The sequence below is a fragment of the Pangasianodon hypophthalmus genome, chromosome 6 (assembly GCF_027358585.1).
Source record: "Pangasianodon hypophthalmus isolate fPanHyp1 chromosome 6, fPanHyp1.pri, whole genome shotgun sequence".
In the NCBI taxonomy this organism is placed as follows: Eukaryota; Metazoa; Chordata; class Actinopteri; order Siluriformes; family Pangasiidae; genus Pangasianodon; species Pangasianodon hypophthalmus.
The window spans coordinates 23,581,999-23,605,315 of NC_069715.1; the positions used below are offsets into that span (position 1 = coordinate 23,581,999).

At 37.4% G+C, this 23,317-nt stretch overlaps 1 protein-coding gene across 6 annotated transcripts in view; it reads right to left on the reverse strand.

Annotated features, from left to right (window-relative positions):
• myo7aa (myosin VIIAa) overlaps positions 1–23,317 on the reverse strand; it is a 58,418-nt gene that overhangs the window by 9,718 nt on the left and 25,383 nt on the right. For 3 of the 6 annotated variants that reach the window (XM_053234936.1, XM_053234934.1, XM_053234935.1), the window contains 24 exons: positions 22,919–23,025; positions 22,267–22,308; positions 21,179–21,316; positions 20,876–21,034; positions 18,011–18,103; positions 17,293–17,387; positions 16,996–17,080; positions 16,109–16,327; positions 15,353–15,670; positions 14,724–14,927; positions 14,459–14,635; positions 13,207–13,296; positions 12,725–12,852; positions 10,308–10,434; positions 10,047–10,166; positions 8,654–8,827; positions 7,362–7,589; positions 6,458–6,625; positions 5,384–5,501; positions 5,131–5,257; positions 4,645–4,814; positions 2,740–2,930; positions 2,374–2,498; positions 559–716 (listed from right to left, as the gene is read on the reverse strand). In XM_053234936.1, coding sequence (XP_053090911.1) covers positions 559–716; positions 2,374–2,498; positions 2,740–2,930; positions 4,645–4,814; positions 5,131–5,257; positions 5,384–5,501; positions 6,458–6,625; positions 7,362–7,589; positions 8,654–8,827; positions 10,047–10,166; positions 10,308–10,434; positions 12,725–12,852; positions 13,207–13,296; positions 14,459–14,635; positions 14,724–14,927; positions 15,353–15,670; positions 16,109–16,327; positions 16,996–17,080; positions 17,293–17,387; positions 18,011–18,103; positions 20,876–21,034; positions 21,179–21,316; positions 22,267–22,308; positions 22,919–23,025 — 3,561 coding nt within the window. The remainder of the gene's footprint in view (positions 1–558; positions 717–2,373; positions 2,499–2,739; positions 2,931–4,644; positions 4,815–5,130; positions 5,258–5,383; positions 5,502–6,457; positions 6,626–7,361; positions 7,590–8,653; positions 8,828–10,046; positions 10,167–10,307; positions 10,435–12,724; positions 12,853–13,206; positions 13,297–14,458; positions 14,636–14,723; positions 14,928–15,352; positions 15,671–16,108; positions 16,328–16,995; positions 17,081–17,292; positions 17,388–18,010; positions 18,104–20,875; positions 21,035–21,178; positions 21,317–22,266; positions 22,309–22,918; positions 23,026–23,317) is intronic. The other 3 variants (XM_034305528.2, XM_034305527.2, XM_034305526.2) reach the window with 1 other exon arrangement.

Consider the following 23,317-nt stretch of genomic DNA (forward strand, 5'->3'; position numbering starts at 1 on the left):
ATAAAGTCTAAATAATAATAATTAGTGGCTTATGTTTATATGAGACTTTAAAGAATGATTACCAAAGTAATCATAGGTATAGTTATGAGCCTGTTTCACTGGTCACTTGAAATAAATAGCTTTATTCCAAACCTTAATAACTGAAAAATAAATATAAGTAAAAAAAATTATATCAACTTGGACCTGTCCTGTGACTGGAAAGCTCAGGTATAAAATGATCCAATAAATAGCCAGAATATTACTGTGTACATTTGTATAATAAGTTTAAAATTTGAATAGTTCATAAAATAAATCTGAGCTGATGGGGTCCATGGGGATTTTTTTTTTCTACACCTAATGTGGTCCCTGGCTGCAAATAGATTGAGGTTTATAGAGTATGATACAATTGTCTTATACAGAAGAGTAAAACTCTCAGACCTCCATGTGTTGATACGCCCTTTGATCTGTGTGTTTGTGTGAGAAAGAGCACTTTAAACGTTAACCTCTATACCACTGAGCCTCTCCAGGGACCTGACTTTTCTTCCTGTCCAAAAACAACATGTAGTGGTAAGAGGATATCGATGAAGGCCATGCAGGCGTCCTGTGATAGGTCCTCGTTAGCCAGGACCTTCTTCAGCAGCGGCTGTTTAAGTGGTTCCCGAGTGCAGCACCACAGCTTGTCCTTCCCACGGTTCTTAGTGATCATCACACGACTCAGCGTGTGTTTAGGAGGGGGCCTGAAGTGGGCCAGAGGAACATAGAGTGTGAGAACTAGCCTTATATATTTGGTTGCAAACTTCATTCTTATGCTTTTTATTGAAAAGAACAAACTTGTGGACATATTATTATTATACTGTACCATGTTCCCATCCATAAGGACTTTTTGGTCTCCGTTAAAAACGCATTCATATGTCACACACTGACAGAACAACTGAAGTCTTTCTACTAAACTTGTTTAATTGACGATGGGGTGTATTTTCTTTTATGCATCAATCTGCATTTGTGCAACCTGTCTGTCAACATATAATCTCACTGAAATGAACAGTAGTAGTGCTTTTTTTCTGGTGGATGTTTAAAGTAAATCCTTCCCACTTGCCAGTCTCTGGGATGGACTAACAGCAAAAGTGGTCACATGGTATCATGCAACTGTAATTGAAATGCAGATTAAAATAAATTGAAAAACATCCTTTAATTATAACGCATTGTTTGCCAAAGCTAACTGGCTTGCATTAGCTTTGTAATTAAGTAAGTTAGCTAGTATTCCAACAAGGGGCTGTTGGTGAAGTATGTTAGCTAACTGTAAAGAGCTAACTAGCTAGCTAATAGGTCAATAATATAAGGTAATATAGTTTTATAGGACTGTGCCTGAAGTATCTAAATATAAATAGCTAAATACTATGTAGCTAGTTTTCTAGCTTGCTATAATCACTCTAAAAGTAAATAAAATATTGCAGTAGCTAAGCATTACCTATGTAACCTAGAGTCCATTTTTGAGGATGACAACAGGAGGGATATGACAATCATTTAGTCTTCATTGATAATCACATCACCACCCACATAGAGATGCCCTCCCTATTGGCAGCTAACTCCAGGTATCTCTTGCAAAAAGAGGAGCTGAGTATGTTACACTGTTTTGAACTCCATATGAAGTCTGGGAATTCCACCCATTTTTTTTTTTTTTTTTTTTTTTTTTGTACTTGTGGATGGTTTCATATGAACAGCCTACCCTAAAGATTTACACTTCCCCAAAGTGGATAATCATAATCAGTGAGTGGATAATCTCACCAGGATATACTGAACATCCTTTCAACGCAATTAATATAGTATACAGTTGCAGAAAATAATGATTTATAATCCCACGTTCCCATTATCCAGCTTCACAAAGAAGAGGATAGGTTCTCTTTTAAGTCTCGTTTCTCTCAAGGTTCCTTCCTCATGTCATTTCATGGAGATTCTTCTTGCCGCTGTTGCCTTTGGCTTGCCCACTAGGGATCTAAACCGACATCCAGATTTCTTTAAATCTGCTTTGTGGTGATGTCAATTGTCTAAAGCTCTATACAAATAAAATGGAATTGAATTAAATATGTATTATAACTATAGCTATGTATATAAAGAATTAGAAATATAAGGTAAGACACAATGTTAGGGATGTACAAAACTGGAAGAGGTAAGAGATGGAGATTCAGGTGAATATTGTTTTGGATTAATGTTACTTGTGGATACACTACTTTAAAAAATGCTTGATGGTGTTCTTATTTGTGCTAGCAAGGATATGATTTGATGAAGACTACAAAACACTTTTTTAAGTTGCTCTGGATAAAGGTGTCTGTGAAAAGCTGTAAATGAATGAATGCATATGAAATGTGAAACAAGTTAATGGGTGTTATTTTTTACCTGAAGTAGTCATAAGAGAACTCCTCCAGTGTGTATGGCTTCACCCTCTCCACACTCTCAGGCATAGTGACCTGCGACACACGCAGCGATTCCTGACGCTGGTCGGGTGTCATGGTAACCAGAGCCTGAGTCATTCACACAAAAAAACAGAGAGAGGTAGAACATCGTTATTACGAGAGAATAATAGAATAATAAGAGAAACCCATTACGCAGGAAGATCTTTATTCTTTGATCAGAGACATATATTTTTGTACTGCAAATATGTATCCTTTATATTAACTATACATAATGACACCTGTACAAAAAGCTGTTTCCTGCACACCTTGTACTTAACAGTTTAGATTGTGAACAAAAGCATCCATTTACCACAGTGTCTGGCTGAGGTCTGGTGACGGTGGGCAGCACGTACACACAGTCGGCTGGAAAATCTCCTCTTTGCTTGGTCCGGTCGTTGATCCCATGAGCCCAGCCGGAAGTCATGACATGCTCACCTGTGTCCTGGTCCAGCAGGATCAGGTCACCTTTAGCAAAGCTCAGAAATGTCGAGTCATCGCCAACTGATGAGGACAATTTGGGGAAAGAGAGATAAGACTGTGTTACATTTCTGTTAGAGCAGAAACTTCCTGATCCTATTTAGGAACTTTCCAGAAGGAGAATTTCAATGTTCCTGGTGAGTTCTTCATTCTCAATGGCATGTAAAAAAAAAAAAAAAAAAAAAAAACACACAGAAAGGGCACAAGTTATATCACAGTTACATCAGTGCTCTGAGAACATATAACATCCAAGCAAACATGGAGGAGAATAAGATTAAAGTTACGTTTTTGTGAAATATTAATGTAGTTTTTTAAACCAGCTTTAAAAAACAACAACAACAACAAAAACTAATTTACAGTCCATTTACAGCATTTAAAAGAGGCCCTTATCCAGCAAGACTTACAGATAATGTCCTTTTCTTTCTCTATAGTATGTGCCACTGAGGTGACAGAGTGGTTATTTTTTACATTTAATGCATTTAGCAGACATCCTTAGCCTGAGCAACTTACAGAAGTGCTTTGTACTCTTTATCAAAAACACATCCTCATGCCAGTTCACCAGGTCAGAGACTAAGAATATCAACAGACTAAACAGACTCTAAAATAAGACCTGGCCGCAAATTAATATATTGAGGCCAAGAGATAATATACTGAGGCCACAAGTTAATATTTAGGCCATGAGTTAATAATATACTGAGGCCATAAACTAAGTATCTCATGGCCACAAATTATTATTATTACCAAAGATATGGCCATGAATTGTGAAACTTTACTTAATCTGGTGTGGGATATTTAATAAGGGGCTTCCAGTTAATTATTTAGTAAAACGTTTATTTGATTTGAGAATATCGCAACTCCTCTGACTCCAGTATGTCATTATGCATCATTCCAAGGAGGATTCCACTGGAGGTTAATATTATGAATCATCTCCATGCTTAGGTTCCTGTGGCCACAATGGTCTAATTTCTCTGATTTCTCTGTGTCTCACTCATTTTAAAATACAATAGATGCTATGAGTTATGTATTTTGTGGCCAGGAAATAGATATGTAGAAGCTTAACTTGTGGCCTCAATATAAATTCATGGCCACATCTTATTAAATAATAACCACCATGTCAATCTAGATGGTTCTATACTGTCAAAACCACATCCTCACACTAATAAGAATACCATAAGGCTAAAACCCGTTAGAGAGAAGTTAATATGGAATCTACGTACAGGATCATTTAAAGGGGTCTGATGACAAGCATGGGAGATGATCTGTTCCAGCAGTTCAGTGACAAAGTGAGCAAAATGACAATGAACAAGCACCTGAGTTGCACATAATAAGAGTGAGGCCTTTATAGAGGCATGCTCCATAAATCACCTACAATTTAAAAATTGCTGTACTGAAATGTCAGTGTCTATAACAGCCAAACAAAGCAGACACTAGGGCTTGATGGATCTTTCTGACCTGTGAAGGAAATCCATTATAAGGACAGAAACAATTCCCCATACACACACACAATAAACATCAGACGAGCTTGGAATTGGATTATTACACTGGATCATAGTAAACACTGAATTACGAAAGTAGTTGTGATTGTAATAATTTTACCTAATAGTTTATTTTGAAATATTAGGTTGTTCTCTTTGTTTCGGCTTCTTCTGAATGTTTAAACTCCACACTACTGTAAATGAAGAATCGTGCTCATTATGAGAATATGGTCTGAGAATAAATGATTTATACACTGATTTACCTGGATTTGGGTTATCCTGTATTGCTACCACAAACTTCGACCTCTTCCTGAGCCCCTCGAGGAAAGTGACCACAAGGTCTCGGATGTCCTCTGCGTTGTTGGAGGTAAAGGTGTATTCATCCCCTTTAATGGTGGCCAAGGTGAAGCTATGGCCCTGGAGCTTCCCGCCCCTGCTCAAACAGAGAACGCCAACAACTTCCTTTAGTTTGAATGACATATGTCCATAGTCTATATTTTAAAATCTTGCATAGATGATTAATGAAAACATACAACAGAACCTTTCTTCAGTTTAATGTCTTCCATTATTTTAAATGGAAAATTATACCTTTTTTTAACACAATGTTATTTAATGATGATTTCTCTGTAGGCTGTATGTAAGGGATACATCTCATGTCTGTTTTGGTGGTAACGCATAAACACAGATCCATGAAAAACAAAAAAATAGCTGTAATAGCCATTATAAAAGTCTTGTGAGTGCTTTCATACCTGCTGCTAGAGACAGCAGTGATCTCTGGGAATGAGAGTTCTAAAAGAACCTGCTCTTGTTCATCCACAAAATAAACTCCAGTCCAGTTCACTGCTACAATCACATCATTTTTAGGCAAACTGGGTCCTGTAAGATACATGAAAAACATGGAACACATGTGATGATATTACTCTTCATTATTGTATTCATTTGTATGAAGTTGTTTCCATTATCAGTCTGAATACATTTGGAAATGACTACGTGGTCGTATACCTGAAAATTTAAAGGCTTCATAGAATCTTGAGAATAACAATGGCCATTTGTATCGAGCAAAATCCACCACTTCCTCTCTGACCTTCTGAGGGTCGACTCGTTTCTGTGTGTAAATACCCTGTGGAAGAAAAAGTCCAGTTTTACATACATTAATTCATACTAATATGACAAACCACTTGATGCTTGACTTTAAGGATTGTATCTGCATGCAAATGTTAATAAAATGGTTTGGCAAAATAATCAAATTAACATCATTTCCCCTCTTACCCCAGATATAATCTATTGACCATGACATGTTTGGTTTGCTTCTTTAGTTTTTGTGCTGTAGCTAGAAAGCCAACAGTACTAACAAGTAATGGAAGTATGTTTCTACACACACACACACACACACACACACACAGTATACAGTGTGTATGTGTGTGTGTGTGGAATCATACTTCCATTACTTGTTAGTACTGTTGGCTACTGACTGTTGACCGTACTATTTACTGTTCACACACACACACACACACACACACACACACTGTATGCATGCATGTGTGTGTGTGTGTGTGTGTGTGTGTGTGCTATTCAATCCCTGTGCATGTGTTATGAATGTACAGTACTATTCAAAAATCTGCAGAGTGAACATGCCTTCAAACATATCAAAATAAGTACTATATTGAGCAGAGAACAGTGGAAAAAACAATTAAAAAAAAAACATAATTTGCCATTCCCTTTAAAGCTGCATAAAACCTTTCAGGTACACTGTTATGCAGTTTTCTAAGGAAACTGGCTTACAGGCTGTTCCAGGCTTCTTGGAGAACTTGCTACAGTTCTTGTGTCTCTGCAGGTAAAATCCCAGACAGCCTCAGTGATGTTTTATCAGAGGGATGGTCTTACTAAATATGATTCATTACTTACAAAACCGAAGATTTTCTCTGAAGCATGTATTTTTTTGTTTTCTACTGAGACAATATTGTAATAGGCATAAAAGAGACATGTTGGACAAAATGTATATAAAAAATGTAAGGTGCCTAAAACGTTTGCACAGTACAGTATAAGAAAAGTTTAATCTTCTGAATGCTCACACACCTTTTTGTGGGCTGCCATGATAAAGTGGGCCCATTTCTCCACTGACTTGGCAGAGCTGATTTCCCGGTCTGGGATGTAGGAAGGAATGAGGCTGAGGAGACGTTCAACCAGGATCTCAGAGCCGTAGTCCACATAGTACTGCTGAGAGGCAAGTTCCGCTAGATCATCCTGGAAAATGAGCAGAGGAAAGAGAGAAGTGAGAGGTGGAGCGATCGTGAAAGAGGAAGGAAAATGAAGGGAATCAGTGAAAGAAGTAACAAAAAATAACAAAAGGGAAAGTCACAAGAAGACAGGGATTGTGGAAGGCATTTGATAAGCTGCCTAATGGATAAATTATGTGTATTATGTCTAAATATGGTGTAAAATACAGTAAGAAAATGTTTGATTGTGAAGCTAGGGAATCAGTGCAGATAAAGATCACATCTCTTCATTTTGGAAAGCTATGAATTACACTGAGGACGTCTCAGATGGATTATGAATGATGCTCCTTTACCAGATAACAAAAGCATAATGTGCGCTGACCTTTAACCCTATTTCTTTTGCCTGTCAGATTACAGTTTCACATCCTTTACTTTCTTTTATGACTATTTCCCATTTTCTGTTCAACATGGAATGACTTTCTCTCGTAAACAGAGGTATTGTGAACACTTTGTTTTAGATTAAAATTTCTTTTTTGAGGCAATTTTAGAAGCATTATTAAATAAAATTCATGTAGCATTTCTCTTTTTCATTTTCTCTCTCTTCCCCTTCATACATCTCTTTGCCAGGCACTTTGAGTGAAAGAGGCATCTGCACACAGAAGATGGAGTGTGTGCTCTTCTTCACTAGGTTCCTGTCCTGTTACTTCCAGTATTTCCCTCTCTGTACTTTCACACAGATTTGTGTTGGAGACTAAAGGCTGTACCCTGTCACAGCGGTATTCTCCGAACTTGACCCCGCGTACGATCTGCTGGTAGATGAGGTTGGTAGCCACTCCGTCCTCAGTGGGGTCGTGCCAGGGTGTGAAGATCTCTTTCCTGAAGAAAAGCCTCCAGGGGGCGTTTCGCTCCTGAGCACCCTGCTCTTTAGCATACTGTTCACACTGAGACACGGCATCCATCACGTGGTCATTACCACTGCCTAAAGATGAAACCTACAGAGAGAGGGACAATGATTTGAATGTTTAACACTCCATAGAAGATTACTGTTCTACTTTTAGTCTGTAAACAAACTCTATTAAAACACATTTCTTAAAGTTTGGGGAAAAATGAGCATTGTGTTGCCTAACGTAGAAAAAGGCCATACATATTAAATGTATGTGATATACTGTACAGCATGCTATATTTTCATATGTTTTTTTATTGATTTTCAAATTGAATATAAAAAATAGTTGTCATAATAATTTCCAATAGGCACTTACATTTTTTGTGGCTGAATGTTAAATGCTGGTTATAAAGTGTACTATTTCGGTTCTACAATGCCATTATATTACAATCAATAAGCATAAAATGTGAATAGGTGACCTTTAGGTATTTGGCCTAATCATGTAAAAATTTATAAAAATGTAATATTTAGATGTAATATTAAGCTAAATATAAGTGCAAAGAATACATACTGTTGGTAAATCGATAAAAACAATTCTGAAACATTAATAATATCATTGTGAAAAACTTTTCACAACATAAGCAACATAATTTTCACCCTCAGTGGGTTAGGAGATACAAACACTTGCAGTGTATCTCCTGCTAACATTTATTCTCTCTGTGGCATTTTAAAATTAAAGGTCTTTACTATTCAAATGTATTGCAAAATGCAAATTTTAAAGGAATCTGACAGCTGTAGCACATACTAGCTGTGTGATGATACACCAGTATACAGTGATATGAAAACCTAGAATAGTTATATCATTAACATTACAGTGTAATTGTATAAATAACTTGTTTGTGAAATATACTATTAAAACCATTAAACATGTGAAAACCAGAGAAACAATATTTCTACATTGTTCTGATAAACTCCTAAAGACTGATCCATCTACTAAATCCTATTGTCAGGTTAGTTTAATATCCTAAATATTGCATCTGTCCTGTTTGAAAATGGGATGTGGTTATCAGAATTGTATTTGTACAAGGCCACTTCTATTTTTAAATTACTGGGTTATTGGATTATACTGTGAATTTTCCATACCGTTCCTCTCCTAAAGTGTAAAAGGCATACCTTGTCGAACAGGGCGATGTACAGGGAGAAGCCGAAGCGATCTCGGAGGCTGATTTTGTCTGCCAGTGCGTTACACAGCTCCTTGGCTGTGGTGGCGGAGTCGGTCAGCAGTGTTTTTGTGGTGCCATCCATGAAAGTCACAGGCAACATGATGGGTTTCTTAGACTTAGTTGCCTGACAGGGTAAAGAATTCAAACAATGTCATAGTAGAAGTTAATTAGAGCTGCAGGACAAACATATGTGATGGAATAAGTTCATGTGGATTTGAAGCTGAACCCAAATTTAATTCCTCTATCATTTTCAAAATAAATGCTTACTGCATTCTTGTCATTAATGTGATGTCCAACAATGTTAGATTTTCTCACCACTGGAGAGTAGGGATCCTTAATTCTAATGGTATGAAGGTGCATGACAAACTTCCCTTATTCTTCTATGTACAGCTGATTGCATCTCTTGCATGAAACAGAGTAAACAACTCAACTGCACTGAGGCATAAGGAGTGATGGGCGACAATAACTAATACTATGTTTTAAGTAGTTTTGCCAGTGTGCTACTTTTTAGTCACCGGGATTTTTAAAAACATTTTAACTATTTAAAGATATTTGGACATGATAAAATGATACAGAAAACCCCACTACACTACCTACATTTGTCCAGTAGTTAAACATCCATGTACATATATTTGTTGATCCTACATAAACTTTCTTCAGCCAATCAACTTTGTTTTCCACCATTAAATGAGTATTACGCTCTCAGTGGTTAAAGCTCCATGTAGGCAGTAAAGATTCAGTTTAGAGATTGCTGGATGAGCTCAAGACCATTTTTGTTGGTGTGTATGGATTCTGTATATACTGTATACTTTACTTCATATGTCTTTGTTGGTGGCTTTAAAGACTTTTAGTGGTGAACACTGGGTTATTATTAAATCTGCACATGCCTTGAATCATAAATAGTAAATAATAACAGTTATTTTAGTTATTATTTACCAACTTGATTATTTCTCCCCAGACAAGGACATCTTTGGTGTCCTATTTTTGTCCCAAATATACAAGTTCCATAAAAGTGAATAGCTGTCTCAGGATCATCACTGAAAGGTTTTAAGGTATAATTTCAGCCACTGTGTTATGAGTTGGATGACAAAGTGGACACCACTCTTTGTCGTAGTTGTTTGTCTGGACTGTTCACTGTAAGAGGTCAGTGCATCATTTTCTTTCAGTAGGGGAAACACAGGCTACTGCTAAAGCAGAGAGAATTCTTATAGCACTTTGAAAGTCTTCTCTTGAGAGACAGGATGTTTCAGACAGAAGTTCTTTATAAAGAAACACATACAACAAGGTTATATAATGCCACAGGTCTGGTTCTGCTAGAGTGAAAGATGAAGGAGTCATCATACCTGCAGCTCGAGCCAGGAGGGTGGCTGTGTTCTCGTGCCATTCACAAACGTCCTCCTGAGCCTTTCCTCACAGTACGGTGCATATCCTGGAGGCCCTCCACTGATAAAATTCCTCAGATACTGCATAAAGATATTTCAGAATTTCATACTTTAACTCAATCGTTCACTGAGTCATGTCCAAAAATAAATACATGCCTGAATACATGCTATTAACAATTCAAATTCCAAGTCATTGAGGTAGTTTTAAATGCCAGCTCTCACCTTCACAAACTTCTCAGTAGGTGAAAAGCAGCCCACACACAGGGACAGGAGGATCCAGCCTCGAGCATGGCTGCTTTTCGACGGGTTCTGGTTCAGCTGCTTACAAATCTGACAGTAGATCTCATCTCTGTGGATCATAATAACAGTCTTCAGGGCCAAAATTAGAGAATTACTACAGTAAGATATGGCTCAAATTTACTCATCCTAATTTTAGGTGGATTGAATAATAACAAATAAAGTGGTACAAATGATATGATTGCATATAATATAAATAAAACATGGAAAAAGTGATATATTCTGGATACTGAGAGCAATTCTTAAAAAAAAATACTCTATATGGCCAAAAGTTTATGGACACCTGACCATCACACCTATATTCCCCAAATTGTTGCCACAAAATTGGAAGCACACAGTTGTATAGGAAGTCTTTGTATGCTGTAGCATTACAATTTCCATTCCCTGGAACTAAGTGGCCCAAACCTGCACCTGCATGCCAATGTCCCTGTGTACAAATCAAAATCCATGAAGACATGGTGTGCCAAGTTTGGTGTGGAAGAAATTGAGCGTCCTGCACAGACCCCTGACCTCAACCCCAGTGAACACTTTTGTGTTGGATGAACTGGAACTGCACCCCAGGCCTACTTGCTTGACATCAGTGCATGACCTCACGAATGCTCTTGTGGCTGAATGAACACAAATCCCACAGCCACGCTCCAAAATCTAGTGGAAAGCCTTCCCAGAAGAGCGGAGCTTATTATAACAGCAAACGAGGACTAAATCTGGAATGGGATGTTCAACAAGCACATATGAGTGTGATGGTCAGGTGTCTACAAACCTTTTGCCATATAGTGTGCATGTTTTTCAAGAATGACAACATGTTTGCATTTATTTTAGATATTCTTTTAAGACTGTCAATAATTTTGCCGCATATGTTTTTTAAAATTTATAATAACACTTTCTATGACGGTATAATGACCTATGAATACGTACATGAATTAGGCATTTTAGACATTGTTATAATTACTTATGAAAATGCATTACACGGTAGAGAGATTGTTAACAGAATGAGCAGTGCTTGTTATACATTATCTCACCAGTGAACCAAAGGAACTTAGTCTCAGGTTGGATAGTGTATTAACTGAATGTGTATACATTTCATTTATGATTGCAGATTATTTTCAGATTACTGTGATATGATTCGAACTCACAATTTTCCAATGAGAGGGCAAACTTTTTTCTGTTGCATCACTACTTACAAACGCATTATGTTACGAATACTTATACCACAGTGCTGTTGAATTCTTTATTCTGATTGGTCAGAATTGATTTTCTGTAACAGCAGCTTGGTCAGTAGCTCTAATTTAAATGACAGGATTATATAAATACGCTTGTTCTAATACGTTATGGTTTCTATAGTAGCAGCTAAATCACAGGGACTTGTGTGTCAGATAACAAAGAAAACCATGTAGAGGGCGATATGGTGAAATTCTACATTAGGAGACTTTTAATTAACATTTATGGAAGGAATCTCAGGTGTCAGTTCTTTGTAAGAGTCTGTAGGCTTTCCTCCATGAGAGAGTCTTCAGGACAAAAGAGTGCATTTCCCAGTTTCTCAATAACATGACAGTATATACAGTAAATGTCAGTAACATGACAATCTATAAATGTCAAGAGAAAGAAGCAAGAGGCCAGTGAGGGAAAGACAGTTTATAACTGCTATAATGTAATGTAACAGGAACTAACTTGTCTTGCCGTCATTTCACAACACTTATGTAGCTATAAAAGGATAAAAAGCATGATGTGTCATTCATTAATAAATTACTGGCAAATTGTTGTGGTATAAGAGGAACGAAACAGCTCGGGGCATGATATAAGATAATGCACTTCAGGGTGGTGACTGCCTCTGCTACACATCAGTATAATCTATAAAGTGTAGCGCATGTCCATAAATATGTATAACAATGTGTATAATGCTTATGAATGCATAACATGTTATGAATATGTTTATAATTCATTAGAGATATGACCTTCATTGGAAGTTTTAAAACATATTTTACAAGACGTTTTTATGAGAGTGCTATTTTTAGAGAAATTCTAAGTAGTTTTTTCATTTCAATTGTTTAAGTAAATCTTGGAATAATTGTGTGTAATGATTATTTTATACAATAATTTTGCCCATGTTGTTGCCCATGTTGTAGTTTGATGTTAGTGGCTGCCCCATTCCCTCCATTTGTTATTTACTTACAGTACATTCAATACACCTGTATTACAATAAAATTTAAATCAATGACCTTGCTAAGGAGTGAACATAACATGAGGGATAAACCGTGGTGTCGGCTTTAGTGAGTAAGTGATTTTGGTCGCTGAAAGTGTTTGCTATTTATAGCATGAGCTCTATACGATGCTGCAGGTGTGACCTGAGTCCTGGTCGGAGGATGCCATTGCCGATGATAAAGTGAAGTTTCTCCAGGTTGGATGTGGGTCGGTCCTCAAGCATGCTGTTCCCGTGCACCGTGTACTCGCCATCATTCAGACGCTTGGTCACCTAGCATAAATGTTAGCAAATGCAAGAATGTTAAGACACTTTAAACTAGACTTCTTTCTTTTCTTGTGAATCTACATGCTAACCTGCTCTTTAACCCTTAATTTTACAAATTATTATATTGTAGAATAAAGAAGAAGGCAGGCAATGCATAATGAGATCTGTTCATTTCTGTTCCATTAACAGCCCACATGTTTAGTATACAGTATACTGAAAACATCTGAAAATGTGTCTTCTAGGAAGCAGGGCAAATCTAATTAAGATAAAGAAAGAAATCCACAATGATAGATAGAGAAAAAGCACTGCGTGTGTGTCATACTGAGGTGCCATGAGTATGCTGAGCACATTGGCCCTCACCTCCTCTGTTATCTTAGACTTCTTCTTAAGGGTGAGGGACACTAGCTTGTGACGCACACTGTTCTTCTTATGACTCTCAATGTGGGTATTCTGCAGGAAATAGAGAGAAGCTTATAAATCATGAAGCAGCCAGACTGCAGCTTAGTGAACTGGGGCAGTGAAAACACCCTCACAGCAGGCCGTACTTTAAAATAAATTTGCCTTTTGCCTGATAATGAGAAAAGGCTTCAGAGGTATGCACACAGAAATGTCAAGAAATCTTTCCAACATAGAAGCAACATTTCATAAGTTATTTGTCAAGTTATGTAGTATTCTGTAGTGCTGTAATTCTATAAACATCAAGGTTTTGGCAAAATTCACAAATTTTTATTGTCACATTTATGCCATTTAGAGACTATGATACCCAGCATGTATTATGAAAATATCTTACCTATAGTTATTGGAAATCCCCATCGTGCTCAATAAATGAATTACACCACTAGCATTAGTAGGGTAATTAATTGAGGTTAATTGTAGTAATTAATTGTAGTTCAGTCTGCTAGTCGCAGAGCAAAATGGTCAATAAATGCATATAAAAGTTCAACTGCAAAATGTGGTTAAAATGGTTAATATACAGCACTGTTGAATTCTCAGATATGTTTGGTCAGAAGTTTTTGATTAATTTTCTATAACAGCAGCTCTGACAATAGTGCCGACTGTAATTCAAATCACAGGTTTATATTAATGTGCTTGTTCTAATATGTTGTCGTTTCTATCGTGGGAATTGGCAGGTGAATAAATCAGGGAGAAAATGTGGATATTTATATTACATAATGTATTCTAGGGATACTAGTGCTGTTAGTATTGCATGACAGTTTAGTAGTGTACAAGTGTAATTCTTCATGTAGTCTCATCTCTTCAGTTAAATGGTTATTGTGTTACTGTAAGATGGATGCCGGTCACTTCCACTTGATTACTGGATTACCCATTGAACATGGATTTTTATGACTATTGGTATTTGGGCCTAAGACTGTTTATCGATTCTGTTATTTGTATTGTGGACTTGGTGTGTGTGTTTGGATTGTTCTTAAACTTTTTGCACATGGATCCTCATACTCCACCCGACTCTCCATTGTTACAAATTCATAAAGTGTTTTGAATTATTTCAAACAAATAATGAGTCTCATAATGATTTATAAAACTCACTTTAATACATTCAGCCTGCTGGGATAAATACAGACTAAACAAAATAACACGTTTTCCTTCCCCTCACCTCTCCCTCTCCCTGCAGAGCCTGCAGTTCCCTCTTGTAGGTCTTCTTGCCAAGCGTCTCATAGATCTTGGTCATCACAGGGATTTTCTCACTGCCATCACTAATGGCTGTATGGTATTTTGGTTCTGGGAGATCACCCATGAATCTCAGAATTGTGATCCACACTGCTAGTGCAGCCTGCAGGATGCAGAAACAAAAAACACAAACCTCATTTACTACAAATACTATGTAAATGACAGAAGGAGATGTTTAAAGCAGCACATACCAGCTGATCTCCCTCATCCTCATGAAACAGTAAGGGCTGCTTGAGCGGCCTGCGCATGTACGTGTGAGTGCTGGTGCCCTGAAAGTAGGTGGCTGAGAATTTGGCAAACTTATATTCAGACAGATCCTCCTCCTCTTCCTCAGGGAGAGGAAGAGCTTCATCCAGATCATCTTCTTCCAGATTCTTCTGAGTACGCTCCAGGTCCTAGTGCATAAACAAACAATCACACACACACTAAGATCACAATATAGATAGATAAATACATATATGAACAGATAGAGAAAGGCTGACAGACAGACAGGTAGGCAGATGGAAAGACAAATGAAAAGACAGCAGACAAATCGACAAATAGGCAATGTCTGTTTGTTTTTTCTAATAGGCAGACAGACTGATTGAGAGATATGCAAATAGACAGACAAACAGAAAGAAAGACAGACAGACAGACTGATAGATAGATAGATAATTCTATAGATAGTGTAATTCTATTTAACACCAATTTTATACTGGAATAAATTGAGGGAAATTTATGAAAATGTTTTGCCAGTTTAGCAAAAAAAAAAAAAAAATCACTTCTCTCTCTAATAAAATTTCATCATAACCTATCCTGACCAGAAGAGGGCACTCTTCACCTCAAACCCAGCTGGCGCCTGGCCCTCCTGCCCAGGAAAAGAGTTTGTGGTTCCCAGGAAGCCGAACATCTTATCCACCATGTCGGAGTCATTGACGGGCTCATGACGAGCTCTCTCCATTTGCTCCAGCATCTCCTTCTTTCTGCGTGCCTCCTCCTTCTCCTTCTTCTCCCTCTCTGCGTCCTCTCGTGCCAGCTGGGCCAGTCGCTCCTGGTGCTTGCGCTCGGCCTCAGCTTTGGCCCGCTTAGCACTCATCTGGTACCTGAGCTTCTCCTCCTCAGCCAAGCGCATCTTCTCTGCATCCAGCCGCCGCTTGTACTGAGGGACAGGAGGAATGGTGAGGAGAAATGAGGAGAGGGTGATGAAGAGGAGAACAGAAGATAATTATTTCCAGTCAATATGCTCATGTATATGGCTCCAAAATTATTACTGATTTATTTCATTACTTACCAAAAACTACAAAATTTTGGTAAATTTGCTAAGATAAACAGTTCTCTGTAGTGACATCAGACTTTTGGACTCTTCTGTATATAAATCCAGGAAATAAATGCACTTTACCTCACTAATAAGAGATGGAATTGTGGTGTAGTGAGTACTACATCACATTTTAACAACCTCTACATAAACTTTATGTACCCATGAACCAATAATCCTCAGAGCTCTGAGGTAAGTGATTTTCACTCCAGTGAGACACCGTTTCCCTGATTATTGGGTTGTGTATCTGTTTCTGTGTCTGATTCTGTGCACTCTGCTTACCTCTCCTTTGAGTCGGTGGTATAAACGGCGAGCGATCATGCCCCTAGTATAGGCCTGGATGGTGATGACGGCCCAGAGCCGGTGTCTGAAGGCCCGGCGCACCATGCAGCCTCTACAGCGAGCCTGGAACAGGGTCATCCTCTGCCGGGTCACATGGTACGTCTGGTAGAGCTTCCTGGAGCGGTACAGGGCCTGGAGCCGTGAGAAACCGGCACGCATCTGCAACACAGGAAGTAGTTAGTATGTCGTATATATCATAGGGTCAGGTTGCTGTTAGCATCTAGTGGGAGCATATCAAAGTGAATGAAAACAAATAAGAACTGATGAAACCCCTCAGATTAATGTTGAGACATTGAGTCTGCATGACTTTCTAAAATTATCGGACCCCTCCTTAAAGCCTTCTAGGCTGCTGTTGTTCATTCTTACACAGCATTTCAGATTTTCTTAATAATTGGTGTTTATGCTTGATTTTAGTTAGCATGATTTAATCATCAATAATAATCAGCCATCTTGATGGTTGTAATATTTTGGGACTGATTAGTATTTCCTAATAGTAGCTATTCCCTAATATATAATATCCATACTGTGATCTATTCTATTTAAAATTGTTTTCTTATTAGCATAGAGTACTGAAGACCTAGATATTGATTATTAGACATTTCAGATTGGATGACTGAAAACCACCCTAGATGTTATTTTGAGTCCTGCTTTAAACTTAAAGTTAACTTAAACATCACAGCCACTGACAGGGCCAGACTCCCTCTTACCCATTAGCTTCACTGTATTTACTGAATAATTCATATTAGTCACTGAATTAGTTGAAGATGAATTACCAAATTATAAGCTGAGAGTTGACATAGTTAAATGAAAAGGTCACACAGACTCACCGCCCCGTAGTTCTTCCGACAGAAGTAACCCCTCCAAGTCTTCTGGATAGTAAGAGCTGATTTCTTAATTTTCAGGAAGTTAGACCTGTTAAACAGTTGTGAAACAGGAAATGGTCAGTACCATTCCAAAAGACCTCCTGGATAGTTTTGTTTCCTTTGGTCAATATGCTTTACCCAGTTCATTAAGGATTTGTTCATTTCCTGATGAGATAGAGTATAAAAAGGACAAAACAGGCAGTGCACAGGATCAAGAGCCTTGGTTGTAAAATTTGCACAATTATTTTCTGAACTGCGTACCTGTCTTTGAAACCTCGGACGACTTTCTGAATAAGAATGACCTTGTCAGTGATGGCTTTGTCTCTCTCAATCTCCAAAAGCATATCATGATGGTCCTGCCGAAAATAAGGCCATGTCATTTTACTGGAAATTCTGAGTACAGTATTCACCACAGAAGAAAAGGATTTCCTATGAAGCACTTCAGTTTAATCTAAATAAGAATTTAACGCATTTTCCGAGTTGACTTGTATAACATTCTCCTTTATCCTGGTCTAATGGTGTCACTTCCTGTTAGGATGTATTGGCAATGCCCTCTCTTTACTCCCACAGTGAGGGACTTCCTGTTTCAGACAGCTGAAAACCTTGATAAAGCAACACTGAGTGGAAAACTGTCCATGGCACCAGGGAAATGGACAAACGTTCTGCTGACCTTTGACCTCTGGCTCAAGTTTCTTTCCGGACAGCGAAAAAACAAAATAGAACACCACTAGAGCAGAGCACCACATGACTGTTCGAGGTCACCTGACCATAAGAATGAGCAGGCATTTCCACACCTGTCTCCAGTTCATTGGTTAAATAAATAAATAAATAAAATGTTCTATTTAGCTACCCAAATTTCATAATGCAGCATTCTGGTATTCATTGTTATGAAATGCATCTGCTTGTAATTTCACATCATTTCTTTTTAAAAATCACTTTCATAACTAGTACCTTCTAATGCATTGTAGTATTGACATACCTTCAGGAAGATCTTGGTCTTTCCCATCTGCCAGTCATCGTCTCTGCCAAGGACAGCCTCAGCAATTCTCTGGCAGGTCCCTCTCAGGTCCTCCTAAATGAGAACAAACAAAAAATGGAGATGTCTACATCAGATCGGTGTCCTGTAACGTGTGTCACTGCAAATACTGAATCTTATAAAGCACCACGAATTGAAAAAGTGCTAGTGACACTAAAATGACGCAGCTGTCACACATTAGACTCAGTAGAAATAGTAACTCCAGGACCAGGAGACTGGAGTCATATGTTATCATTTTAATGTTATATATTCAGTTCAATTCAATTAGGGCTTTTATTACTGGACATTGTCGCAAACCAGCTTTACAGAAATCTGGATAAAAAATAAAAATTAAAAAATTTTAATTGATCACTAATGAGCAAGCCAGAGGTGACGTTGGCAAGGAAAAACTCCCTGAGATGACAAGAAGAAGAAACCTCGAGAGGAACCAGACTCAAAAGGGAACCATCCTCATCTGGGTGACACCAGATACAGTGATTATAAATCATTTCTCTTCTACAACTGTATACTATAGAGTCAAATAGTGCTAAGAGTGTTAACAGGAACTTAAATATGAGCATCCTTTAAGTCTAAACTGAAGTTATCAACTGTTCAGTGATGGAGACTTTAGCGTAAGCTGTTCTTAGCATTTGCAGTCTTCCGGCTATCCAAGGAAGAACATCCAAAGCCATCTTTAAGGTGTCTGTGTGGTAACATCCTCACTAATCTCATGGTGATCTTTAGGCTATGCATGAAGTCATTCATTCACATCTAAAGGGCTCTAAAGAGTACTAAATGTCCAGTACTTTACTTCTAAGGGATGCACCAACCCTGTACTGATATCAAATCAACGCTGGTCAGAAAATCTGAATTTAGATTAAATTTTAAGTATGTTTAGATCCAATCCACTGACGGATTGATGTTAATTATGCAATTATGTTAATTATTTGATATTAATTATGCAAAAGTCTAATTAAGAGCATTAATTTCCCATTTTAAAGGAAAGGTTTGGCAATAAATAAATAAATAAATAAATAAATACTTCATAATTTTCTCCATATCTGATTAACCAAGACAGTATTTCAACTCTAACTTTCAGTATTTGCTTCTTTAATATTGCACCGGAGCTGTGAGGCTAATGTGCCAAGTAATTGACATCTGTCCCATCCAAAGACTATTTAGTACATATCTGCCTCAAAACACTTCCAGGTCTTCAGTCTTGCAGGTTTGCTGCTGAGGACACAATGTGACTTCCTATAATCTATAAACATAAGCAAAACTGAGGACTGTAATGTGATGGGTGCAGCCATTTTGGACAACCAGAATCACTTGATAATGCAGTTTGGTACCACTGAGACCATTAGACCCCGCCTCCCACAATTTACTGGAAAATATGCAGATAATAATGTAGCTCCACTTTGAACTTAAATTTATAAATATGAACTTACTGTGCTATTTAACAAAGTAATTTGTTTTAAAAATTAGATTACATAGCGTCATAATGTTTGATGAACATCTGTCCGTTGCATTATCTTTGTAGCAAAACTGAAGACACCAATTTCAAATGTCGAACATGTCATGTGGAACGGAAGCCCATATAACATATATATATATATTTTTTATTTATGTGTGCCAGCAGCATTATCTCCAAATTTTTGACTTATTTCAAAATTCTGACTTATTAGCTCAAAATCTGATGTTAAGGTTATGCAAGTAGTGAAAACTGTATCAAAGATGTTTAGCAGGATTTTCTAATTAGCTAGCTTTGTAGGTAAGTAATTAGCTGGCTAGTTTGATAGCAAACAGCTAGCTATGTTCAAATAACATATTTATACTTATATGCTAGTCCTGCTAAGCATACACAAATAAATCCTTTTCACTTAGCTATATGACTCCCATCCCTTGTGTGACTGGAATGTAGAGCCAAGTGTTCTATATCTGAAGTTGGGATCAAAGGTCAGGGACTAGCTCCTATTAACCAATCATAAACGTTTCCCTAAAAAATTATGTGGCAGTTAGGAAAATCTAAAAATTCAATATAATAAAATATTACTAATGATTGCAAGAAAAAAATGTTTATAATGTTATTATAATGTAGATAATTCAGATTTTTTTTAGATAATATGTCAAAACTTTGAGACAATACATCAGAATTTTGAGATAAGTCAGGATTTTGAGATAGTAAGTCAAATTCTTGAGTTGAAGTAAAGTAAAAAAGTTTTAAAAAAAGTAAAAAAAAATTGAGATAAGTCAAACACTGAGATAGTAAGCCAGGCTTCTGAGATAATAATTCAAAATTTTGAGATACTACAGACTTTTTACTATCAGGCTTTTGAAATAATAAAACTTTTAAGATAATAAATAAATATTTTGAAACAATAAGACAGTTTTGAGATAATAAAGCAGGATTTTGAGGTAATAATTTAACATTCTGAAATACTGCTGCAATTTTTTTTGCTTTTCTACTTGGTAGAAATGGGTTTCCATACTTGGTTGATCGATTACAACTAGGGTTCAAATTGTCCATTTAATTTTTGGCCAAACTACTGCCTTAGTCATCATTAGCTCAAATTAAAAACTGCAACAGAGTTGTTCTTACATCAAGACCTTTTAAACTGCTTTGCCATTATTAAATGAAAAAAATCTTTTTTTTTCTGCATCTTACCAGTATACAGTTTTGAAGCATGATCCCAGCTCTTGCATCGATATCGTATTGAAAATAAAAAATTGGGTAATTGGTGCATCCCTATTTACTACTACTACACATTCAAAACGGCCTGGATGACTGAAAGCTTTTACTCTACTTCCACTCAAAGGGTCCTTATTTACCTGTTTGTAGGAAGGCTTCACTCCAGGCATGAGGACACGATACCGATCCACAAACTCCACAAAAGTGTAGCGGATGGGGTATCCAGCTCGCCGGATCCGAATTGTTTCCATCATTCCTGAGTAGCGGAGCTGTCTCACACACAGCTCCCTGTCAAAGAGCTGGGAGGACAGGATAACGTTTCATTACTTTACATGGAGGAGGATGAGAAAAGGGAGGCTAGGAACACAAATGCACATCCTTTCTTGTTTACCATCCTCACCACACATTAATTCCCCAGTCATTTCCACTGACTTTGCACTCACCATGGGCTTCTTGTACTCATTGGGCTTGATGCAGCGGACGAAGAAGGGCTGACACACACTCAGTGTGCGCATCAGCAGCTCCAGAGAGCGTTTAAACTGACTGCTCAGAGTTGGGGAACGCTTTCTCGTCTCCGCCCCCTGAACACCAGGAAACACACACACACAGAAAGATAGACAAAAAAAGAAAGTCAGGACTGGTGGAAAGCACATCAAGAGGATCCTTTTAACCCCTTTCTGACCTCTGACTCTCTCTGTCCTTCTCTCTCTTCCTTTACAACAACCCCATCTCTAGTTCTGAACAGTTCTTTTCTTCTTAAACAGGAAGCTGTTTGCCTTCAGAAGATTGTCCATGACAGATATATTATCAAGCTAAATTGAGGGATTATTATTCTTTTACTTTAGGGTCACATAGAACAAAAGAGGTCAGGGTGAGAACTTCAGCTCTGAGAATTAATAAACCTACAACAGCAAGAAAAAAAATTATAGTTGGTAAGAGAATTCTTTTCCATATATTTTATATTTTTATTCTACTGTGTGGTAGTATGTATCATTGTCATGGAAAACAATAATAGAGTTCAAAATGTCTCCAAAAATATTCAGATAGCTCATTTTTAGTACAGAGAGGCCATTAATTATTATTATTATTATTATTATTATTATTATTATTATTATTTTCTCTGGGTAGTAAATTAAAAGATCATTTTAAAGTATATCTGGATGTAATAAGAGTGATATCATTTCTCAGTGGGGTTTTGATACAATTAGTAAGTAACTCGTCAGTGTAAAGTATGGCGGGGTTGTGGGAATTTATTCAGACTCTAAAAACAACAGCATTAGCATTCCAATGAGGAAATGAAAATGTTTATAGATGTGAGCATAAAACACAGGTTGAAACTAAAATCTCCAGCTCCGCTACAGTCTGAGAGATGGAGCGAGGTTTCAGTAAGTGATGAGTAGAACGGGGTGATGATATGGGATGAGGTTAGTTTTCTGGATGGGATGCTGCAAAACAAAAACTGGGACAACTACACAAAATGGCTTGTGAAGTGAGTGGCTAATGAGGCTGGAATTTTCAGCTCCAGTGTTACCTTGGGAGGAGGAGTGGCACTGTGCACGGAGCCACACAGAAACTGGCACACATATTTAGCAAAGAGAGAAAGAATTTCAGAACACAGAGGAATACAACAAATACAGAAACATTTAAGATTCTGAAGTGATTTGGTCAATTATGAGCAGATCTACAGAAAGCATGCCTATTATATGTGATATTTTAGGAAAAGGCGTGGTGTCATACGGCCCGAAGCAAAACACAGTTACAGTCACCACCCCAAAGTTGATTATTTTCTAATAACATCATGCTGCAGAATGTTTTATTTCTCTTATATGACAGAAATGTGGCAACAATTGCAATGTTTTTTAACCATTTATAGTTATGTTTAATGTTGCGGAACGTCTGCAAGAAAGGTTAGTTCTAATTATCACATACGATATAGCAACTATAAACAGTTTCTCCCTCACCAGGCTCTCTTATTTCTCTCTCTCTTGAAGTTAAAAAAAGACAAAAAACAGCTTCACATGCTACTGAGAAACAGCAAGATGCAATGTCCTCTGTTCCCGTGGTGAAAAAACTTACTAATTGTTACAAAGGGCTGATACTGGAGACTCCATCACCAAAAACAAACAAATTAATCTAAACTTTACACCTTCTGACCAATCAGATTTGAGAATTACCATCATTACCATCGCAACATCAGCTTGAAAGATCTGCTTGATGAACTTGTTCTTGGACGAGTGAACCAGCTGAATGATGTCACCATGAAGGGTGTCTCTGTTCTTCTCTAGAAAACCTGCACACATTTTTATCACAAATATGTGTTTATCTATCGCAACACATTTTAAATTAGTTACAATAATCAGTACAACATTGCGGTAGTGAAATCTGTAATAGTTACTGGGACAATTTGGCAAAAACTTTAATTTGCACAGATTTTCTCTTGTAGTTAATAAGCAGAGATATGTTGTGTGTCTATAGGTGTATAGTGTATGGTGTTGTACTTGAGCAATTAAGTTAATGTTGCTTATATGGGAGCTTAGACCCACCAGTTTAGCATCATGTGACTCGGAAATAGTGTTATATAT